Source organism: Callithrix jacchus, chromosome 2, assembly GCF_049354715.1.
Source record: "Callithrix jacchus isolate 240 chromosome 2, calJac240_pri, whole genome shotgun sequence".
Lineage (NCBI taxonomy): Eukaryota > Metazoa > Chordata > Mammalia > Primates > Cebidae > Callithrix > Callithrix jacchus.
Window position 1 is genome coordinate 153,923,884 of NC_133503.1, and position 20,824 is coordinate 153,944,707.

General features: G+C 37.3%; 1 protein-coding gene across 19 annotated transcripts in view; it reads left to right on the forward strand.

Moving 5' to 3' along the window:
- IL6ST (interleukin 6 cytokine family signal transducer) overlaps positions 1-20,824 on the forward strand; it is a 61,801-nt gene that overhangs the window by 27,979 nt on the left and 12,998 nt on the right. For 13 of the 19 annotated variants that reach the window (XM_078352835.1, XM_078352814.1, XM_078352841.1 and 10 more), the window contains 9 exon segments: positions 3,872-4,038; positions 4,599-4,753; positions 7,394-7,553; positions 10,190-10,272; positions 11,513-11,723; positions 12,772-12,954; positions 15,784-15,885; positions 16,060-16,206; positions 16,527-16,667. In XM_078352835.1, the coding sequence (XP_078208961.1) occupies positions 3,872-4,038; positions 4,599-4,753; positions 7,394-7,553; positions 10,190-10,272; positions 11,513-11,723; positions 12,772-12,954; positions 15,784-15,885; positions 16,060-16,206; positions 16,527-16,667 (1,349 nt within the window). 19 annotated transcript variants of the gene reach the window in all.

The following is a 20,824-nucleotide window of genomic DNA, read 5'->3' on the forward strand; positions in this document are numbered from 1 at the left end:
GATATAAAATACATCATTTTCTGTTAGTGTTAGTTTCCCCCATTGTCTCATAAATACGTGTAGATGTATAATTTTTTTTTTTACATTTGTTTGAATCAAGATTAGAATAAGCTCCATACTTCGTGAATTTATATCTTGTCCCTCAAACTATAGATTTTGCTTCTTCTTTTTCCTTGTAATTCAGTTGTTAAAACTTTTTCCTTACAATTCATTGTTTTACATATTCCCTTTTTTTTTGGAGAGTCTTGCTTTGTCGCCAAGGCTGGAGTGCAGTTGTGCAATCTCGGCTCACTGCAACCTCCACCTCCTGGGTTCAAGCGATTCTTCTGTCTCAGCCTCCTGAGTAGCTGGGATTACAGGTGCGCACCACCATGCTCAGCTAATTTTTTTTGGTATTTTATAGTAGAGATGGCAGGTCTCACCATGATGATCAGGCTGGTCTCACTACTGACCTTGTGATCTACCTGCCTTGGCCTCCCAAAGTGCTGGGAATACAGGTGTGAACCACCATGCCCCGCCCCCTTTTCTTTTTATTTCCAAAAAATTGCTGTTAGACCTACAGATTTCATCAGATTTGGGTTTGATTTCTTTTTCCCCCAAAAATTTCGTAGGAGTGATGGATACTTCTATCAGGAACATCCAGATAATGTTTCACTGTTTTTCTTTTTTGTGAAATGAAGATTGAGCAGTGGTTTCAGGTGTTGTCAGCCTTATTCCTTTATTTATTAAGTTTCCCATTTTATTTTCAGACACAAAAGTTGAAAGAATTTTGCAGTGAACACTCTTACATATCCATCACCTAGATTCTACAATTAACATTTTACTATATTTTCTTTATTATCTATTTATGCATCCTTCTTTCTATCTATTCATCTCTTTTTTATGCATTTCATAGTGAGTTGCAGTCATTAATATGCTTCACCCTTAATCACTTTACATGAACTAGATTTCAGTATTTTGTTTTTAGGTAAAATTTGCATATAGCAAAAACACAGATCTTAGTGTATCATTTCACTGAGTTTTGACAAGTACACACACCTGTGTAGCTCAAATCAGTATCAAGACATAGAACATTACAACCAGAAAGTTCCCTCCTGCTCCTTCCCAGTCAGTCCCCGGCTACTGCCCCACCATGAGCAACAACCTGATTTTCTTCACCATAGATTATTTTTCCTATTATAGAAGGTCATATAAATGAGATTATATAAAGATAGTCTTTTTTTTTTGTTCTGAGTATGGGTCCTCCCTGAATAGTATATAGTCTTTTGTGAAAAGTTTTTCAACTCAACAGAATGTTTTGGAAATTTAATCATGTTGTTTTCCTACTAGTATTTTCCTTACAGCTTTGAGCAGTCATCAATGATCATAATATAAATTACAAAACGGGTATCCTATGTTTTGTTTGTTTTAGCTGAAATACTTAGAGAAAATCTTGCCTTTATCAATTGTGAGTTACCCTGAAGTACAATTCAGATAAGAGAAACATGATAGGGTTAATATTTTTCCTTAATTATCAGTTTTATAATGAGTTGATTTCCTGGTATTCTCCTAGTTAATGAGGGCTTTTCTTTTCATTATAAATTTATATTTAAACATATTTGATATTTTAACTCATTATAGTGGTTATTATTGATGCTTAAATTGTTCCATCTTTGATCAGTGGCACTTTATTCAGATTGCCTCATTCGTCCTTTTTTTTTAAGAGAAACTGCATTTGTCAGCCTCTTTTTTTTTTTTCTTTTTTAGAGATGGTTTCACCACGTTGGCCAGGCTGGTGAACTCCTGACCTCAGGCGATCCACCCATCTCGGCCTCCCAAAGTGCTGGGATTACAGGCATGAGCCACTGTTCCCGGCCTTCTTTTTTTTTTTTTTGAAACAGAGTTTCACTTTTTGCCCAGGCTGGAGTGAAGTGGCATGATCTCAGCTCACTGCCACCTCTGCCTCCCGAGTTCAAGTGATTCTTCTGCCTCCGCCTCCTGAGTAGTTGGGATTATAGGTGCCCACCACCATGCACAGCTAATCTTTGTATTTTTAGTAGAGATGGGGTTTCACCATGTTGGCCATGCTGGTCTTGAACTCCTGACCTCAGGTGATCCACCTGCCTCCCAAAATACTGGGATTACAGGCGTGAGACACCACGCCCAGCTCATTCATCGCCTTGACACAACTTCTTTAGCCCTTGGTAGCTCTCTGTTATAATGTGTTTTTACAGGCTCATCTTACGTATTTCTTCACCCAGACTTGGAATCAACCATTTCCCAAAACTCTCTGGTTTCATTTAGTGGGAAACAATATTTAGAGACTACAGTCTGGGTGGAATTTATCACTACTGGGTTGTCATAGTTTTTAGGTTTTTTCAGTCAAAAGAGCTAGGATGTTTTGTGGTTTGAGATATAATCTTTTAAAAAGATTCAAATTCATACTGATATTTTCAGTTTAAAATTAAGACTGTAGATTTTTACATAATTACATTCACCTAACATCTACATCTCCTTTCTTATGAACTGGAAAAACCTAGTTCACAACAACGCCAACATAATTATTCATTTGCTTTATCCTGTGGTAAATACAATAGCTGCAGAATAATAACACCAGTATTAGCACCAACAAAATGATTACTAAAAATGATTTTTTTTTTTTTGAGACAGAGTCTTGCTCTATTGCCAGGCACTAGGCTGGAGTACAGTGGCGTGATCTTGGCTCACTGCGACCTCCACCTCCTGGGTTCAAGCAATTCTCCTGCCTCATCCTCCTGAGTAGCTGGGACTACAGGCTTGCACCACCATGCCCAGCTAATTTTTGCATATTTTAGTAGAGACAGGTTTCACCATGTTGGCGAGGATGGTCTTGATCTCTTGACCTCGTGATTTGCCCGCCTCGGCCTCCCAAAGTGCTGGGGTTACAAGCGTGAGCCACCTTGCCCAGCCATGATTTTAAGATTGTTTTTCTCTATGAAGGATGTGTGGTCATCAAATTACTATTTTTTTTAAGGCCGAGCTAGAGTATGGAATATTACTATGTTTTAATGTTACTTGAAATAGTTCCTTTCTGTGTGGTTATACCACATACTCAGTACACAAGTTTATGTGTTTCATTTCGCTTTTGATTTTTAGGAATTTTTCTTAATAATTATATAAAATAATCCCAAAAGTCAAATCTATTAATAGTATTAAGGCATATTCAGTGAAGTCTATTTTCCTGAATCCTCTGCCTTATATTTCCTTCTTCCCCTTAGAGGCCGTTCGTGTTTTGGTTCGATTTGGGGTTTGGTTTATCCTTCTATTTTTAAAAATAGTGTTATATATACATATTTTTAATTGAGACATAATTTATATAAATATAAATAAATATAGTAATATTGTTTGAACCTTTCCATGGTGTTAGAAATCAGATAGTGGTTGTTTAAGTTTGACTAGAAAGAGGAATTTTAGCCCTAAGACTAAAGGCTAAGGGGTGATAGAAATTCTTATCCTTAACCTCCTCTCATCTTCTAGCATACTGTGCTTAGAGAAAGCATATTGTGCTTAAAGAAATTTCTGGTACACTAAGGGTTCTGTTTTAGGAAAAAGAAAAGACAGCACTGGGATCACAAGGAAATAGATAATTTTTGGAGAGGAGTCAGTGGGCATGGAGCACAAAATTTTAAAGCACAATATTTTTAGACTACAAATTTGAAAATAATTTATGTCTTTAGATCAAAGTCAATTTTAAAGAAAGGTTAATTTTTAAGAAATTTTGTTAGTGATCAACAATTTATTGCAAAATTTGTTACAACAGTCTAGATCTTATCAAATTCTTTGCAAGTAATTTTTTTCACTATTTTTTTCAGTTGTGTTTTTAATGAATGATTCTTCAATTTTTTGTATTTAGGGCAACACACAAGTTTCCTGATTGCATAGCAAAACGTGACAACCCTACCTCATGCACTGTTGATTATTCTACTGTGTATTTTGTCAACATTGAAGTCTGGGTAGAAGCAGAGAATGCGCTTGGGAATGTTACATCGGATCATATCAATTTTGATCCTGTATATAAAGGTAGTTATAAACCTGAATTTGAGAGTTTATTTGACTCTATAGTAGTTTATAAATTAAAGCAGTTTTTAGATTTTAATTAATGTAGAAACAAGCATTTATTTATCTTAGTGATTTTTATGAAGTCATTTTATCAATAATATCAAATGGAATTTGGAAAAAGAAAAATATCCATAATCCAACCACAACAGCTGTTTTCACTTTGAATGTTATCTTCTGGTATTTGTCCAGTTCTCAAACATCTTAGACCATTGTGATTACAATATGTATATTCCATTTTTATTCTCATTTCAAAAAATTTGATATTATAAAGTTTGTCTTTTGATATATGAACCTGAAGAGATTGACAAACATAGTAAACTGACAAGGAAAACTAAAGGTTCTTTAGAAATCTTTTTATTTCCATTATGAGATATATAGCATAGCATAATTTTCAGAGAAATTAGTTCATTTGGTAAGGATAAATGAATATTGTAAAATAAAGGAAAATATAAAGAGTATATTTGAGTTTGTATATGAAATTGTAAAACATAATAAGCCTTACGATTTATTTTATTTTTCAGTGAAGCCCAATCCACCACATAATTTATCAGTGATCAATTCAGAGGAACTGTCTAGTATCTTAAAACTGACATGGACCAACCCAGGTATTAAGAGTGTAATAACACTAAAATATAACATTCAATATAGGACCAAAGATGCCTCAACTTGGAGCCAGGTAAATTGAAAGTTACTGTTTATTCAAATAGTTCTTCTTTCAACCTTCTAACCTTAAGAAGTTTCAGTCATTTTCTAAATATCTTAAGTTTCTGGTTAAGTGAAATATTTTGCTTGACACCTCTTCTGGGTCTTTATTTCAAACAAGGGCAATCAGGAAGATAGAAAATACAGCTTTGCTGTATACAGTAGCCTTTACGTACAACATGAAAATGATATAGGTTGATAGGAAATGGCTTTTTTTTTTTTAAGAGACAGGGTAGGGTCTCCCTTTGCTCAGGCTGCTGGCCCACTCCAACTTTGGACTCGAGCTTAAGTGATCTTCCTGCCTTAGTCTCATTACAGGTGTGCACCACCACACCTGGCTGCTATTATTATTATTGTTGTTATTGTTATTTGTGGAGATAGAGTCTCCCATGTTGCCCAAGATGGTCTCAAACTCCTGGCCTTAAGTGATTCTCCTACTTTGGCCTCCCAAAGTGCTGGGATTACAGATGTGAGCTACCACTCCAAACCCAGAAATGGCATTTTTCATGGGGGATACAAAGAATATAGGTAATAAGCAAATTTAGTAGAGGAGCAAAAATAAAGAGATTATAAAGATAAGGTAGCTAGTGTAGGGGTTGGTATGCTGCACTCTGCCAAAATCAGCCTGTGACTTGTTTTTGTAAATAAAGCTTTTTTTGAACACAGCCATACTAATTTCTTTACATATTGTCTCTATTTTTATTCTACATTGGAAGAGTGAGTAATTTCAAAGAGATTATCTGGCCTGCAAGCTTAAAATATTAGTAAATATTTTATCTACCTCTTTATGGAAAGTTTGCCAACCAGTGAGGTAAAGGAAGGGATTAGTAGGGAACTTCTAAGACTGAAAAGGACAGTGTACCCAAAGATGATGCTTGTCAGCCAAAGAAAAAACACTTGAAGCTTTTTAAAAGGCTATCACCATAGCATTCAGCTATGCATACTCTTCTCTGTTTTGATTTCATTTATCACTAACAGTATGTCTTTGCTTTTGCTGCTGTGGTCACAGTGAGCTTGTAAGGGAATTGGGCTCATGACCTTACTACTTCTCTTTTTATACCACTTAAAGTGCTCAGAATACAATCAGAAAAAGCAATAAAACAAAATTGGATTAACGCTTCATGTTGTACAGAGAATGTACATACCTGAAGTTCTTCAGAATGTGATATTAAGTATAGAATCTTAATTCAGTGCTACAAAAAACTGACATTTATTTTGTATCTAATATTAAATTGTCAGAGTAATAGAACATAAACATATTTATCTATGTTTAATCTCTTTTTTTTTTCTGAAAGCCAAGTTTAAAAGCCACAAAAACTCTTGGTTTTCTTGATTGTGCTGGATACCTTCCTTTTGCCCATCCACATCTATTCTTTTCTCTTCCCTACCCTTCTCTTTGTTGTGTCATGCTGACCTGTATGGATTTCATCTGTGGGTTCCCATTCTTTCTAGCTTCCTAGTGACTTTGGTTAATGCTGGGCAGGAGAGAAGACAGAAGAAAAGTGAAATTGGCATGTTGATTTTTCTCTGCTTCCTCCCTGGAACTGGCTTTTTTTGTTGTTGCTTTTCTGAGATGCAGTTTTGCTCTCGTTGCCCAGGCTGGAGTGCAATGGCATGATCTTGGCTCACTGCAACCTCCGCCTCCCCAGTTCAGGCGATTCTTCTGCCTCAGAACCCCGAGTAGCTGGGATTATAGGTACCCACCACCACGCCCAGCTAATGTTTGTATTTTTAGTAAAGATGGGGTTTCACCATTGTCCAGGCTGGTCTTGAACTCTCCTGACCACAGGTGATCCACCCACCTCAGCCTCCCAAAATGCTGGGATTGCAGGTGTTAAGTACCACACCCAGCCAGCTATCTTTCAACTTAAGGCCACTGCCTGTCAAGACAGCCCTCCCTAGCTGACCCTCTTCTTTCAGGTCCTGGTACCTCTCCTCATCCCTTTGGGCCTGGAAGTAGAAACAGCCTCAGAGTATTAACTGCGCTGTCTTAAGGATTTCATATACTCTGCATGTAGTCACTTTATGAAGGCTTCCTTGAATTAATTCTAAGTGGAGTGTGCCATCTGTTTTCTACTGAAATCCTGAGTTATATTAAAAGCCCTGTGGAAGAAATAAAGGGAAAAAAGGAAGGGTAACAGATATTTCCATACTTCTCAAACCTAATAACTTTACTGATTTGGAAAAACTTACATTTATTTCTCTCCTGAGGTTGAGTTTAATGTATCAGTCCCGTATCAATAAAATAGTTTATAGGTTGGGTGCAGTGGCTCACACCAGCACTTTGGGAGGCCAAGGCAGGTAGATTTCTTGAGGTCAGGAGTTTGAGACCAGCATAGCCAACATGGTGAAACCTCGTCTATATTAAAAATACAAAAATGAGCTGGGAGTGTTGGTGGGTGCCTGTGAGTAATCCCAGCTACTCAGGAGGCTGAGGCAGGAGAATTGCTTGAACCCAGGAGGCAGAGGCTGCAGTGCACCTAGATCACATCACTCTACTTCAGCCTGGGCAACAGAGCAAGACTCCACCTCAAAAAAAAATTTCTAAATTTTAACAAAATTTAGAAGACCTTACGATTCAAGGTTTTCTGTTGGTTGATTTCCTTTGTTTCAGATTCCTCCTGAAGATACAGCATCCACCCGATCTTCATTCACTGTCCAGGACCTTAAACCTTTCACAGAATATGTGTTTAGGATTCGCTGTATGAAGGAAGATGGTAAGGGATACTGGAGTGACTGGAGTGAAGAAGCAAGTGGGATCACCTATGAAGATAGTAAGTAAATACATACATGAAGAAGTAAAGCTGTTGGAATTCCAGCTGTGAATTGGTTCTGGTTTTAATAATATAGCCTGATTGCTTCTTATTTTGTGATCATTTTATTCAAACTGCAGTATTTTACATTTTCATTTTTATGGACATTAGGATGTAAAATTTAATATGGATTATTGATAGTATAAGTCTATTTGATACCTAATTAAATTATTATGGATTGGTGTCTTAGATACTATCAGAAAACCGTTGACTTAAGTGTTGATAAGTCTATAGAAGATTTTATTCAAGGTGACTTGTCCAGAGATACTCCTAACTAGAGAATCATATCCTGAATCATTAAAGTCACACTGTCCAGCAAACTATACCTTAGATCCATCCTCACTATCAAAAAAGATATTTGTATTATAGCCTTTATTCATTTTTTTTCTAATAGCACTTGATAAGCCCTTGGGAAGTGATTGACCCTGGAATTTTGGTTGGTTAGTTTTTATTTTCCTTTTTTCTCCTATAGATAATATAATATATGTATATATATATAGAATATAAAAGGTACAAAAAGAGTGTACAGTCTAAAGAAAGATTCTCACTGCAAAGCAGCTGATGTTACTAAGTTCTTGTGTAGCCATCAAGAAATAATCCTGTGGCATAGATTTTTCATTTTGAACACCTTCATATCAGAGATTCACCCCTTAGTTATCAATGACAGTAGCTGTGGCTAAATAATCCCCTACCACCTATATCCCTTTACTTACAGCTCATCTAGTGGTTTAGATGATGTGACTTGAGAATGTCAAAGGCAGAAAAGCAATTTTGCTATTGCTGGCTTGGGAGTCCTCAGCCAGATTCCTTTGTCTTGACCAGGAATTCTTAAACTGAGGTACATGGGGAGGAGTTCATGAAGTACTTTAAAATGTAGGTAAAATATTGTGGTTAGTGCCTGTGTGCATTTTTATGGAACAAGGGTACATAATCTTAGTAAAATCAATGAGTGAGTGAGGTCTCTGGGTCCTCTTTATGTTAGGAAATATTTCCGGCTCATACATTTTTAAAAAATAATTTTATGTTCTTTATTCTGTTTGGGTGCTACATTGTACTCATGTGTATTTATCTGTTTGAACTTCTATACCAGCAGCCTTTTTCCCAGCCAGCCTTCCTGGTCTGCCTGTCCTCTCTTATCTGTTTTGTTGTCTAATTGCCTCTTCATGACATATCAGTATTTAGATTTTTTATTTTTTGAAACAGGATCTCACTCTGTCACCCAGGCTGGAGTGCAGTCGCATGAACACAGCTCACTGCAGCCTCAACCTCCAAGGCTCAAGTGATTTTCCTGCCTCAGCCCCCAACGTAGCTGGGACTACAGGCACACGCCCAGCAAATTTTTGTATTTTTTGTGGAGACAAGGTATTGCCATGTTGCCCAGGCTGGTCTTGAACTACCGAGCTGAAGTGTGATCCACATGCCTCGGCCTCATAAAGTGCTGAGATTGCAAGCATGAGCCACCACACCCAGCCTCACTGCTTAGATTTTATTCAACTCCTTTCTTATTCTACTGATGACCATATCTTGTTATTATATTATAAAAGTTTTGAGAAACCAGTCAATGCCATTCGTTTTTTTAAGATAAACTTTTTCCAATAAAAAGTATCAATAATATCAGTTGATATTACTTATTGCTGAAAGTCCAATTAAAAAATTATACTACACTTAATAGCTGTTATAAAAGTTTGGAAGAATTGATGCCACAGGCATTTTAAAAACCTAATTTAATTACTGATATTTAACAATTTGTGTTTTGGCTGGGTATGGTGGCCAAACTCCAGCTACTTGGGATGCTGAGGTGGGAGGATCACCTGAGCCAAGGAGCCCAGGGTTATAGTGCGCTACAGTCATCCACTGTACTCCAGCCTGTGCAACAGTGAAACACTTGTCTCTGGAAAAAAAAAACAAAACAAAACACTGTTTTATGGAGTGCTTTTTCAAATGGTTAATGATTATCACAACAATACTATGAATTTGTTTTTATTACATCCCATCACTCTCAATCATCCCTACATAAAGTAGTAAACTTATTTTACTACATTTATCTTGTTTTATATTCCTATGAATATTGAATGTGTTTAAATAGATTTTCCAGTTTGATTTTCAGCAATAAGTAGTATCAATAGAATAAGAGAGGAGCCAAATAAAACCTAAGCAGTGATGTGTTGATCATGAAGAGGCAATTACAGATGACAAAACAGAAGTGAGGACAGGCAGACCAGGAAGTCTGGGAAAAGGCTGCTGGTGCAGGAGATTCAAGTAGATAAATACGCAAGAATACAGTGCAGCACGCACACCGAATAAAGAACATGAAGTTACAAGAAAGAGTGATGCCTCTCTAGATGTTGCCCAGGATACATTTGTACCTTTACAATTTTGAGGTTAGAAAAGAATTCCATTATAATTGGAATTCCATCACTGTGACAAAAGGAAGAGCCAGGTGTATCATGCTGGGATGGGAAAATGCTGGTATAAAGAGGTAGAGACACCATGCAATTGGAGGGCAAGAATAGCAAGAACAAAGTAAAAGAGTAATTTGCAGAATGTTATTTTACTGTTAAAAACTTTTTATTTTAAGAAGTTTTTCTTTTCTTTAGGACCATCTAAAGCACCAAGTTTCTGGTATAAAATAGATCCATCCCATACTCATGGCTATAGAACTGTACAACTCTTGTGGAAGGTAAAAATCACATTTACAGTCTTTTATTTCTTATAAATACATTTTTTTGTTTTTGAGACAGAGTCTCGCTGTGTCACCAGGCTGGAGTGGAGTGGTGCAATCTCAGCTCACTGCAACCTCCGCCTCCTGGGTTCAAGCGATTCTTCTGTATTAGCCTCCTGAGTAGCTGGTACTACACATGCATGCCACCATGCCCAGCTAATTTTTGTACCTTTAGTAGAGATAGTGTTTCACCATTTTAGCCAGAATGGTCTTGATATCTTGACCTTGTGATCCACCTGCCTTGTCCTCCCAAAGTGCTGGGATTACAGCTAACCATTTTGGATGGTATTATGAGTGGAAGTTTTTTAAACAGATAAGTTTTTATTCCTCTTAATAGCAAAGCATTTGATTACTGTTTTTAATAAAAAAGTTAAAAAGTTCAAGCTTTGTATGTATTAATATATAGAAGTCAAGTTCATAAACTATAAATAATACCTCATAGGTATTTAAGTACAGTTCTGTGAAAGTGTAAGTTCTATAAGAAGAGGAATGTTGTTTTGTAATTTGGAATTTTCCAGAGTACCTCAGAAAATAATAAAAGTTCACAATAATCAAAATGTATGCTGATAAGTGCATGAGTAGATCATACTAAAAAAGAAGGTAGAAGGCCGGGCGCAGTGGCTAAAGCCTATAATCCCAGCACTTTGGGAGGCCGAGGCGGGTGGATCACGAGGTCAAGAGATCGAGACCATCCTGGTCAACATGGTGAAACCCCGTCTCTACTAAAAATACAAAAAAAATTAGCTGGGCGTGGTGGTGCGCGCCTGTAATTCCAGCTACTTGGGAGGCTGAGGCAGGAGAATTGCCTGAACCCAGGAGGCGGAGGTAGCGATGAGCCGAGATTGCACCATTGCACTCCAGCCTGGGTAGCGAGAGCGAAACTCCGTCTCAAAAAAAAAAAGGTAGAAAGAAAAATACTCAAGCATAAATTCAATAATTTAGGCCTACATAGCCACAATGCAGAATTGCATACAGAACCAAAAGCTATCAGAATGATGCTACTTACCCTCTTTTAGTCAAGGTCATGCTTTTGCTCTTCATTTAGTATGTAGTAGTTTTATTTTAGAACCAAATTTAAAGTGAGATTATGAGTCCTTTACAGACATAATGGCATGATTTGTGAATATGAGGAAAAAACTGATTAACTTATATTTAAGATTTATGAAACTATTTTTAAAAGTAAACTATTTTATTACAGACATTGCCTCCTTTTGAAGCCAATGGAAAAATCTTGGATTATGAAGTGACTCTCACAAGATGGAAATCACGTTTACAAGATTACATAGTTAATGACACAAAGCTGACAGTAAATCTTACAAATGATCGCTATGTAGCAACCCTAACAGCAAGAAATCTTGTTGGCAAATCAGATGCAGCTGTTTTAACTATTCCTGCCTGTGACTTTCAAGGTTTGTGTCTGTGAGATGGAGACTGACTCTTGGATGGAAAAAAGGTGGTTAGGGATGGACAGGGCTCCCATAAAAAACACAAGTCATCTAAGACTATCTCCTCAGTATCAGGGATAATCACATTTTTATTTTTAAATTGTTTTAATTTTATAAATAATGATTCTTTTTCTGTTTTTTTAGAGACTGGGTTTCGCTAGATTGCTCAGGCTGGTCCGGAACTCCTGAGCTCACGCGATCGCTCCCTGACCTCCCAAAGTGCTGGGATTATAGGCATAAGCCACTGAACATAGCCAGTGACATATTTTTAGGAATCAATCAATAGACAAATTTCTTCAGGATACAAGAAACATTTCTATCACGACATGCTCACTTAAACTTTGCAGTAAGCTACTTAATTTATTTAAATATATTCTGATTACTTATCTGGTGTTTAAAATATTATTTCAAGTCTTTGGGAACCTCATATACACTACTGAAATATGTTTATCTGTAGCTTTATTTGTACTTTTCAAAGAGAAAAATTGTAATTACAAACATAAAATTCCAAACATTTGAAGAATTTAGGGAAAGCAATTTTTTTTTTTTGAGACAGAGTGCCACGCTGTTGCCTAGGCTGGAGTGCAGTGGCATGATCTCAGCTCACTGCCGCCTCTGCCTCCTGGCTTCCAGCGATTCTTGTGCCTCAGCCTCCCAAGTAGCTGGAATTACAGGCATGCACCATAACACCCACCTAATTTTGCATTTTTAGTAGAGATGGGGTTTCATCATGTTGGCCAGGCTGATTTCAAACCCCTGACCTCAAGTGATCCGTCCACCTCAGCCTCCCAAAATGCTGGGATTACAGGCAGGAGCCACCACACCTGTCGGGGAAAGCAACATTTACATTTAAAAATTAATTGACTACTTTACCTGTAAGTTACAATAAAGTGCTTTTATGCAAGGAAATATATGCTACAAAAATTGATAAATCACATTTTAAAAATGACTATAAAATACAGAAATTTCAAATTTGTATTTATTATGTCAACTTTCAAACTTTGTTTTAAAGCTACTCGCCCTGTAATGGATCTTAAAGCATTCCCCAAAGATAACATGCTTTGGGTAGAATGGACTACTCCAAGGGAATCTGTAAAGAAATATGTACTTGAGTGGTGTGTGTTATCAGATAAATCACCCTGTATCACAGACTGGCAACAAGAAGATGGCACCGTGCATCGCACCTATTTAAGAGGTATACCTGGCTAGAAACATTTAAGTTGATATCCTTTTTCTAACTCTTTAGGCAGCTTTTTCTTTTGCTTATAGGTGTTGTGGTCTGTTGAAAAGACTTCCAATTTATCATAGCCCCACTAGTTATTAAATGTGTGACTTTCAGCAATTCATACTTAACCTCTCTGAATTACAGAGTCTCTTTATGAACAGACTGGGGTTAGTACTGTCTTCTGTTTGTACCCCAGTACAGTTTTATCATCAAGGGAAAACTCTTAAAACTATAGAGTATAGGGAAATACAAGAGTCGACCGTTTGCTGCAGATTAGTTGTATGTTCTCTGTACCTAACACCCTTATCTTTCAGATGAGAAAATGGTTCCTAGAGCATCTGGATGACTTGTTGAATGTCTTAGAGCCGTCAGACAGAGGAAGCAGAACTAGAACTCAGATTTCCTTATGTCTTTCAATTGGAAGTACTAATGAAGGACAGAAGTAATGAATCATAGTACTCCAGTCTGTGTGTTACAGTGCTGCTTAAATGCTTTTAAAGTGATATAACAACTTTAAAGAGAAAACAAACTCAATTTATGTTCTTTTGTTGATAAAGAAGGATAATTAATAATTAGAATTCAGCTGTGAATAATATAGTTAATTAGAGAAAAGCCGTAAGCAGAGAGATTCCTGCCATAAAGTTTTTGAGCTTTAATTGTAACACAAGCTGTTTGGACTTCATTAACCTATTATTATTAGTGTACAGTTTTAATGAGCTTGGTTGTCTGGTTTATTGACGATAGCAAATTAAAACATTTGGAGCTTAGGGAAGAAACAGGCTGGAAATAACCATAGAAACTTAAAAAATAAATAGATACAGGGTCTCAGTCCATTGCCCAAGCTAGAGTATGGTGGCATGATCATGGCTCACTGCAGCCTTCAACTCCCAGGCTGAAGTGATCGTCTGCCTCATCCTCTGGAGTATCTGGGACTACAGGCACATGCTGCGACACTCAGTATTGCGGAGGCTAGTCTCCAACACCTGGCCTCAAGCAATCCTCTCACTTCAACCTCCCAAAGTGCTGGTATGACAGGCATGAGCCACTGCTCAGAGCCAATAGAAACTTTTTTAAAAAGTGGCTGGGCACGGTGGCTCACACCTGTAATCTCAGCACTTTGGGAGGCTGAGGTGGGTGGATCACCTGAAGTCAGGAGTTTGAGACCAACCTGACCAACATGGAGAAACTCCATCTCTACTAAAAATACAAAATTAGCTGGGCATGGTGGTGCATGCCTATAATCCCAGCTACTTGGGAGGCTGAGGCAGGAGAATTGCTTGAACCCAGGAGGCAGAGGTTGCAGTGAGCCAAGATAGCGCCATTGTACTCCAGCCTGGGCAATAAGAGTGAAACTCCATCTCAAAAAAAAAAAAAAAAAAAAAGCTAGCATAAGTTGTGAAGACATTAAGGTTGGGGTAGGTAGTCCTATATAGCTCAGTAACCCTGAAAGCATCACTGTTAGAATAGAATATAAAACCTGTTCACTTCTTGGTAATATAGAATCATCAAAAGATAAAATCACTTTGTTTAAGAAGGTAAAGGAACGTGTAATTTCATGAGTAATAGTTAAGGAATGTACATTCTTGTTGAAGGTAAATTTCAATAAAACATTTTCTGAGATATACAGATAATATACTGTACAAAAAAGGAATTTAACTGTGCATGTGCAAAAAGATAAAGGAAGTTTGTTTTTGTTTTTGTTAAGTGATCCACCCACCTCAGCCTCCCAAAGTGCTGGGATTATAGATAGGAGCCACAGCCCCGGACAAAGAAGTTTTTCAGATACCTTTTTTCCAACTCACCCAACAAACTAGGGCCATTAGTGCTTTCCCCTAGGTCTTACTGGTTTATTCATCTTGCTCCTTAGGCGGTTCTCTCTTTAGGTAAGACATACAAGGGCCTGGCGCAGTGTTTCATGCCAGTAATCCCAGCACTCTGGGAGGCCAAGGCGGGCAGATCACAAGGTCAGGAGTTCAAGACCAGCCTGGCCAAAATGGTGAAACCCCATCTCTACTAAAAATACAAAAATTAGCTGGGCGTGATGGTGAGTGCCTGTAATCTCAGCTACTCAGGAGGCTGAGGCAGGAGAATCACTTGAACCTGGGAGGCAGAGGTTGCAGTGAGCCGAGATTGTGCCATTGCACTCCAGCCTAGGCAAAGTGCGAGACTACATCTCAAGAAAAAAAAAAAAAGACATACAAAAATAGTCAGACTCTAAGACTGAGAGTAATTTGAGATCATTGTTTTATAAATTCTAAATGTAAATACCATCATTATTCTTAACAATATAATTTTTATTCACTGCATTGGCAATACTTTTACAGACAGTTGTATCCAGTTAAACTTGAATCCAGTACACAAAAGGCAATGCTTACTTAGAAACTGCAGGGGTTTTTTTTTTTTTGAGATGGAGTTTCACTCTTGTTACCCAGGCTGGAGTGTAGTGACGGAATCTCGGCTCACTGCAACCTCTGCCTCCTGGGTTCAAGCAATTCTCCTTCTCAGCCTCCTGAGTAGCTGGTGCTACAGGTGTGCACCACCATGCCCAGCTAATTTTTGTATTTTTAGTAGAGACGTGGTTTCACCATGTTGACCGGGATGGTCTTGATCTTTTGACCTCGTGATCCACCGGCCTCGGCCTCCTAAAGTGCTGGTATATAGGCATGAGCCACTGTACCTGGCTGAAAACTGCAGTTTTAAAAGAAAATTAAGTGGTCATGAAATTATAATGTAAAAATAAATAATGGTATTAACTTTTTCTTTATAGAAAAACATGCTTAATCTGGTATTTTGTTTTAGGGAACTTAGCAGAGAGCAAATGCTATTTGATAACAGTTACTCCAGTATATGCTGATGGACCAGGAAGTCCTGAATCCATAAAGGCATACCTTAAACAAGCCCGTAAGTCCAAGCTCACTTTCTTTGGAAAAAAAAAAGTTTAGGGGTTTTTATTAACAAAAACATTTAATCACTTTTAAATAAGGATATATCTCATGTTCAAATAATTTTATGATAAGGAAATTTTACTAAATTCCAAATGATTTTCAGTTAGCAAATGTGTTTATTCTCTTACAGCACCTTCCAAAGGACCTACTGTTCGGACAAAAAAAGTAGGGAAAAATGAAGCGGTTTTAGAGTGGGACCAACTTCCTGTTGATGTTCAGAATGGATTTATCAGAAATTACACTATATTTTATAGAACCATCATTGGAAATGAAACCGGTAATAAAACTATATTAGTTATTTAGAGCAGACATTTTTTCCTTAAGCTTTTAGGTGCTAATTTAAGTCTATTTTTGTTACGTTATACATCTTATATTGGTCTCAGGAGACACCTGAGAATGTGCCTTATGGTTGCTTTCATGGGTGTATTAAAAAACTACTGTGTTGTGCTTTAGAGCATAAAATTGTGTCAGAACATTAAAAAAGTTGTTTTCTGACAAAAATACTTTGCTTTGTTAATACTTTCACTTGCCAAATATAGGCCAGATAAGTAAAAGCATTGAGTAGTTGAATGAAGCACAGTTCTTTATTTCTTCCAGCTGTGAATGTGGATTCTTCCCACACAGAATATACATTGTCCTCTTTGACTAGTGACACATTGTACATGGTTCGAATGGCAGCATACACAGATGAAGGTGGGAAGGATGGTCCAGAATTCACTTTTACTACACCAAAGTTTGGTAAGAAATAAAGAAGTTTTTTTTTTTCTCTTTCAAACTTACATTAGAAATGAACTTGATTTATGTGCTAAAATTGTGCTAAAAAGTATGTCTTTGGATTCATAATGATTTTCATATTTTCTGGCTTTGGTTGTTTTTTTAAACTATAGAAAGTTTAGATGAAATACTAACTAGAATAACCAGCTTAGAGAAGAACATAAAAGACTTGATGGAGCTGAAAAACACAGCACAAGAACTTCACGAAGCATACACAAGTTTCAATAGCCGAATCAATCAAGCAGAAGAAAGGATATCAGAGATTGAAGATCAACTCAATGAAATAAAACGTGAAGTCAAGATTAGAGAAAAAAGAGTGAAAAGAAATGAACAAAGCCTTCAAGAAACATGGGATTATGTGAAAAGACCAAATCTACGTTTGATCGGTATACCCGAATGTGATGGGGAGAATGAAACCAAGCTGGAAAACACTCTTCAGGATATTATCCAAGAGAACTTTCCCATCCTAGCAAGTTATGCCAACATTCAGATTCAGGAAATACAGAGAATGCCACGGAGATATTCCTCAAGAAGAACAACCCCAAGGCACATAATTGTTAGATTCGTCAGGGTTGAAATGAAGGAAAAAATACTAAGGGCAGCCAGAGAGAAAGGTCGGGTTACCCACAAAGGGAAGCCCATCAGACTCACAGCGGATCTCTCGGCAGAAACCCTATAAGCCAGAAGAGAGTGGAGGCCAATATTCAACATCCTTAAAGAAAAGAATTTTCAACCCAGAATTTCATATCCAGGCAAACTAAGCTTCATAAGTGAAGGAGAAATAAAATCCTTTATGGACAAGCAGTTGCTGAGAGATTGCATTACCACTAGGCCTGCCTTACTCTAGAGCTCCTGAAGGAAGCACTAAACATGGAAAGGAACAACCACGACCAGCCACTGCAAAAACATACCAAATTGTAAAGACCATAGAGACAATGAAGAAACTGTATCAACTAACAGACAAAACAACCTGCTAACATCAAAATGGCAGGATCAAATTCATATGTAACAATATTAACCTAAATGTAAATGGACTTAATGCCCCAAACCGAAGACACGGACTGGCAAAGTGGATAGAGGCAAGACCCATCAGAGTGCTGTATTCAGGAGACCCATCTCATGTGCAAAGATACACATAGGCTCAAAATAAAGGGATGGAGGAAGATTTACCAAGCAAATGTAGGCCAAAAAAAAAAAAAAAGCAGGGGTTGCAATCCTAGTCTCTGATAAAACAGACTTTAACCAACAAAGATCAAAAGAGATAAGGGCATTACATAATGGTAAAGTGATCAATGCAACAAGAAGAGCTAACTATCCTAAATATATATGTACCCGATACAGGAACACCCAGATACATAAAGCAAGTTCTTAATGACCTACAAAGAGACTTAGACTCCAACACAATAATAGTGGGCGACTTAAATACTCCATTGTCAATATTAGATCAGTTAGACAGAAAAATTAACAAAGATATCCAGAACTTGAACTCAGATCTGGACCAAGCAGACCTAATAGACATCTACAGAACTCTCCACCCCAAATCCACAGAATATACATTCTTCCCCAGCACATTGTACTTACTGTAAAATTGACCACATAATTGAAAGTAAATCACTCCTCAGCAAATGCAAAAGAAGGGATATCAAAGAGCCTCTTAGAGCACAGTTCAATCAAATTAGAACTCAGGATTAAAAAACTCGCTCAAAACTGCACAACTACGTGGAAACTGAACAACCTGCTCCTGAATGACTATTGGATAAAATAATGAAATGAAGGCAGAAATAAAGATGTTCTTTGAAACCAATGAGAACGAAGACACCACATACCAGAATCTCTGGGACACATTTAAAGCAGTGTCTAGAGGGAAATTTATAGCACTGACTGCCCACATGAGAAGCAAGGAAAGATCTAAAATCGACACCCTAATGTCACAATTAAAAGAACTAGAGAACCAAGATCAAACAAATTCAAAAGCTAGTAGAAGACAAGAAATAACTAAGATCAGAGCAGAACTGAAGGAGATAGAGACACAAACCCTTCAAGAAAATCAATAAATGCAGGAGCTGGTTTTTTGAAAAGATAACAAAATAGACCGCTAGCCAGACTAATGAAAAGAGAGAAGAATTGAATAGATGCAGTTAAAAATGACAAAGGGGATATCATTGATTCCAAAGGAATACAAACTACCATCAGAGACTACTATAGACACCTCTATGCACATAAACCAGTAAATTTAGAAGAAATGGATAAATTCCTGGACACTTAAACCCTCCCAAGGCTAAACCAGGAAGAAGTTGAATCCCTGAATAGACCAATAACAAGGCCTGAAGTTGAGGCAGCAATAGCCTACCAACCAAAGTAAGTCCAGGACCAGATGGGTTCACAGCCGAATTCTACTGGAGGGAAAAAGAGGAGCTAGTACCATTCCTTCTGAAACTATTCCAAAAAATGCAAAAAGAGGGAATCCTCCCTAACTCCTTTTTTGAGACCAACATCATCCTGATGCCAGAACCTGGCAGACAACTAAAAAAGAAAATTTCAGGCCAATGTCCATGATGAACATTGCTGCGAAAATCTTCAATAAAATACTGGCAAACCCAAACCAAAGCACATCAAAATGCTTATTCGTCACAATCAAGTTGGCTTCATCCCTGGGATGCAAGGCTGGTTTAACATATGCAAATCTATAAATGTAATTTATCACATAAACAGAACCAAAGACAAAAACTACACAATTTATCTCAATAGATGCAGAGAAGGCCTTCAACAAAATTCAACAGCCCTTTATGCTGAAAACTGTCAATAAACTAGCTATCAATGGAATGTATCTCAAAATAATAAAAGCTATTTATGACAAACCCATAGACAGTATCATATTGAATGGGCAAAAACTGGAAAAGCATTCCCTTTTAAAACTGGCACAAGACAAGGGTGCCCTCTCTCACCACTCCTATTCATAGTATTGAAAGTTCTAGCCAGAGCAATCAGGCAAGAAAAAGAAATAAGATACTCTGTCAAATTGTCTCTATCTGCAAATGACATGATTGTACATTTAAAAGACCCCATTGTCTCAGCCTAAAATCTCCTTAAGCTGATAAGCAGCTTCAGCAAGGTCTCAGGATACAAAATCAGTGTGCAAAAGTCACAGGTATTCCTATACACCAAAAACAAGAGTGCTAAATCATGAGCAAACTCCTATTCACAATTGCTATGAAGAGAATAAAATACCTAGGAACACAACTAACAAGGGATGTGAAGGACTTCTTCAAGGAGAACTATAAACCACTGCTCAGGGAAATAAGAGAGGACACAAACAGATGGAAAAACAGTCCATGCTCATGGTTAGGAAGAATTAGTATCATGAAAATGGCCATACTGCCCAAAGTAATTTACAGATTCAATGCTATCCACATCATTGAATCTGTAAATGCTAATCCATTGACCTTCTTCATAGAACTGAAAAAAAAAAAAAAACCACTTTAAACTTCATATGGAACCAAAAAAGAGCCCGCCTAGCCAAGATAACCCTAAGCAAAAAGAACAAAGCTGGAGGCATCATGCTACCTGACTTTATACTATAAGGCTACAGTAATCAAAACAGCATGGTAGTGGTACCAAAACAGAGATATAGACCAATGGAACAGAACAGAGGCCTTGGAAGTATTGCCACACATACCTACAACCATCTGATCTTTGACAAACCTGACAAAAACAAGCAATGGGGAAAGTGTTGGGAAAACTGGCTAACCATGTGCAGGAAGCTGAAATTGGACCACTTCCTTACACTTTATACAAAAATTAACTCCAGATGGTTTAAAGATTTAAACATAAGACCTAACACTATAAAAACCCTAGAAGAAAACATAGGCAATACCATTTAGGACATAGGCATAGGCAAGGGCTCGATGACTAAAACAACAAAAGCCAAAATAGATAAATGGGATCTAATTAAACGTAAGAGCTTCTGCACTGCAAAAGAAATAATCATTAGAGGAAATTGGCAACCAACAAAATGGGAAAAAAATGTTGTAAGCTACCCACCTGACAAAGGGCTAATATTCAGAATCTACAAAACTAAAACAAATCTACAAGAAAACAACCCCATCAAAAAAATTTTTTTT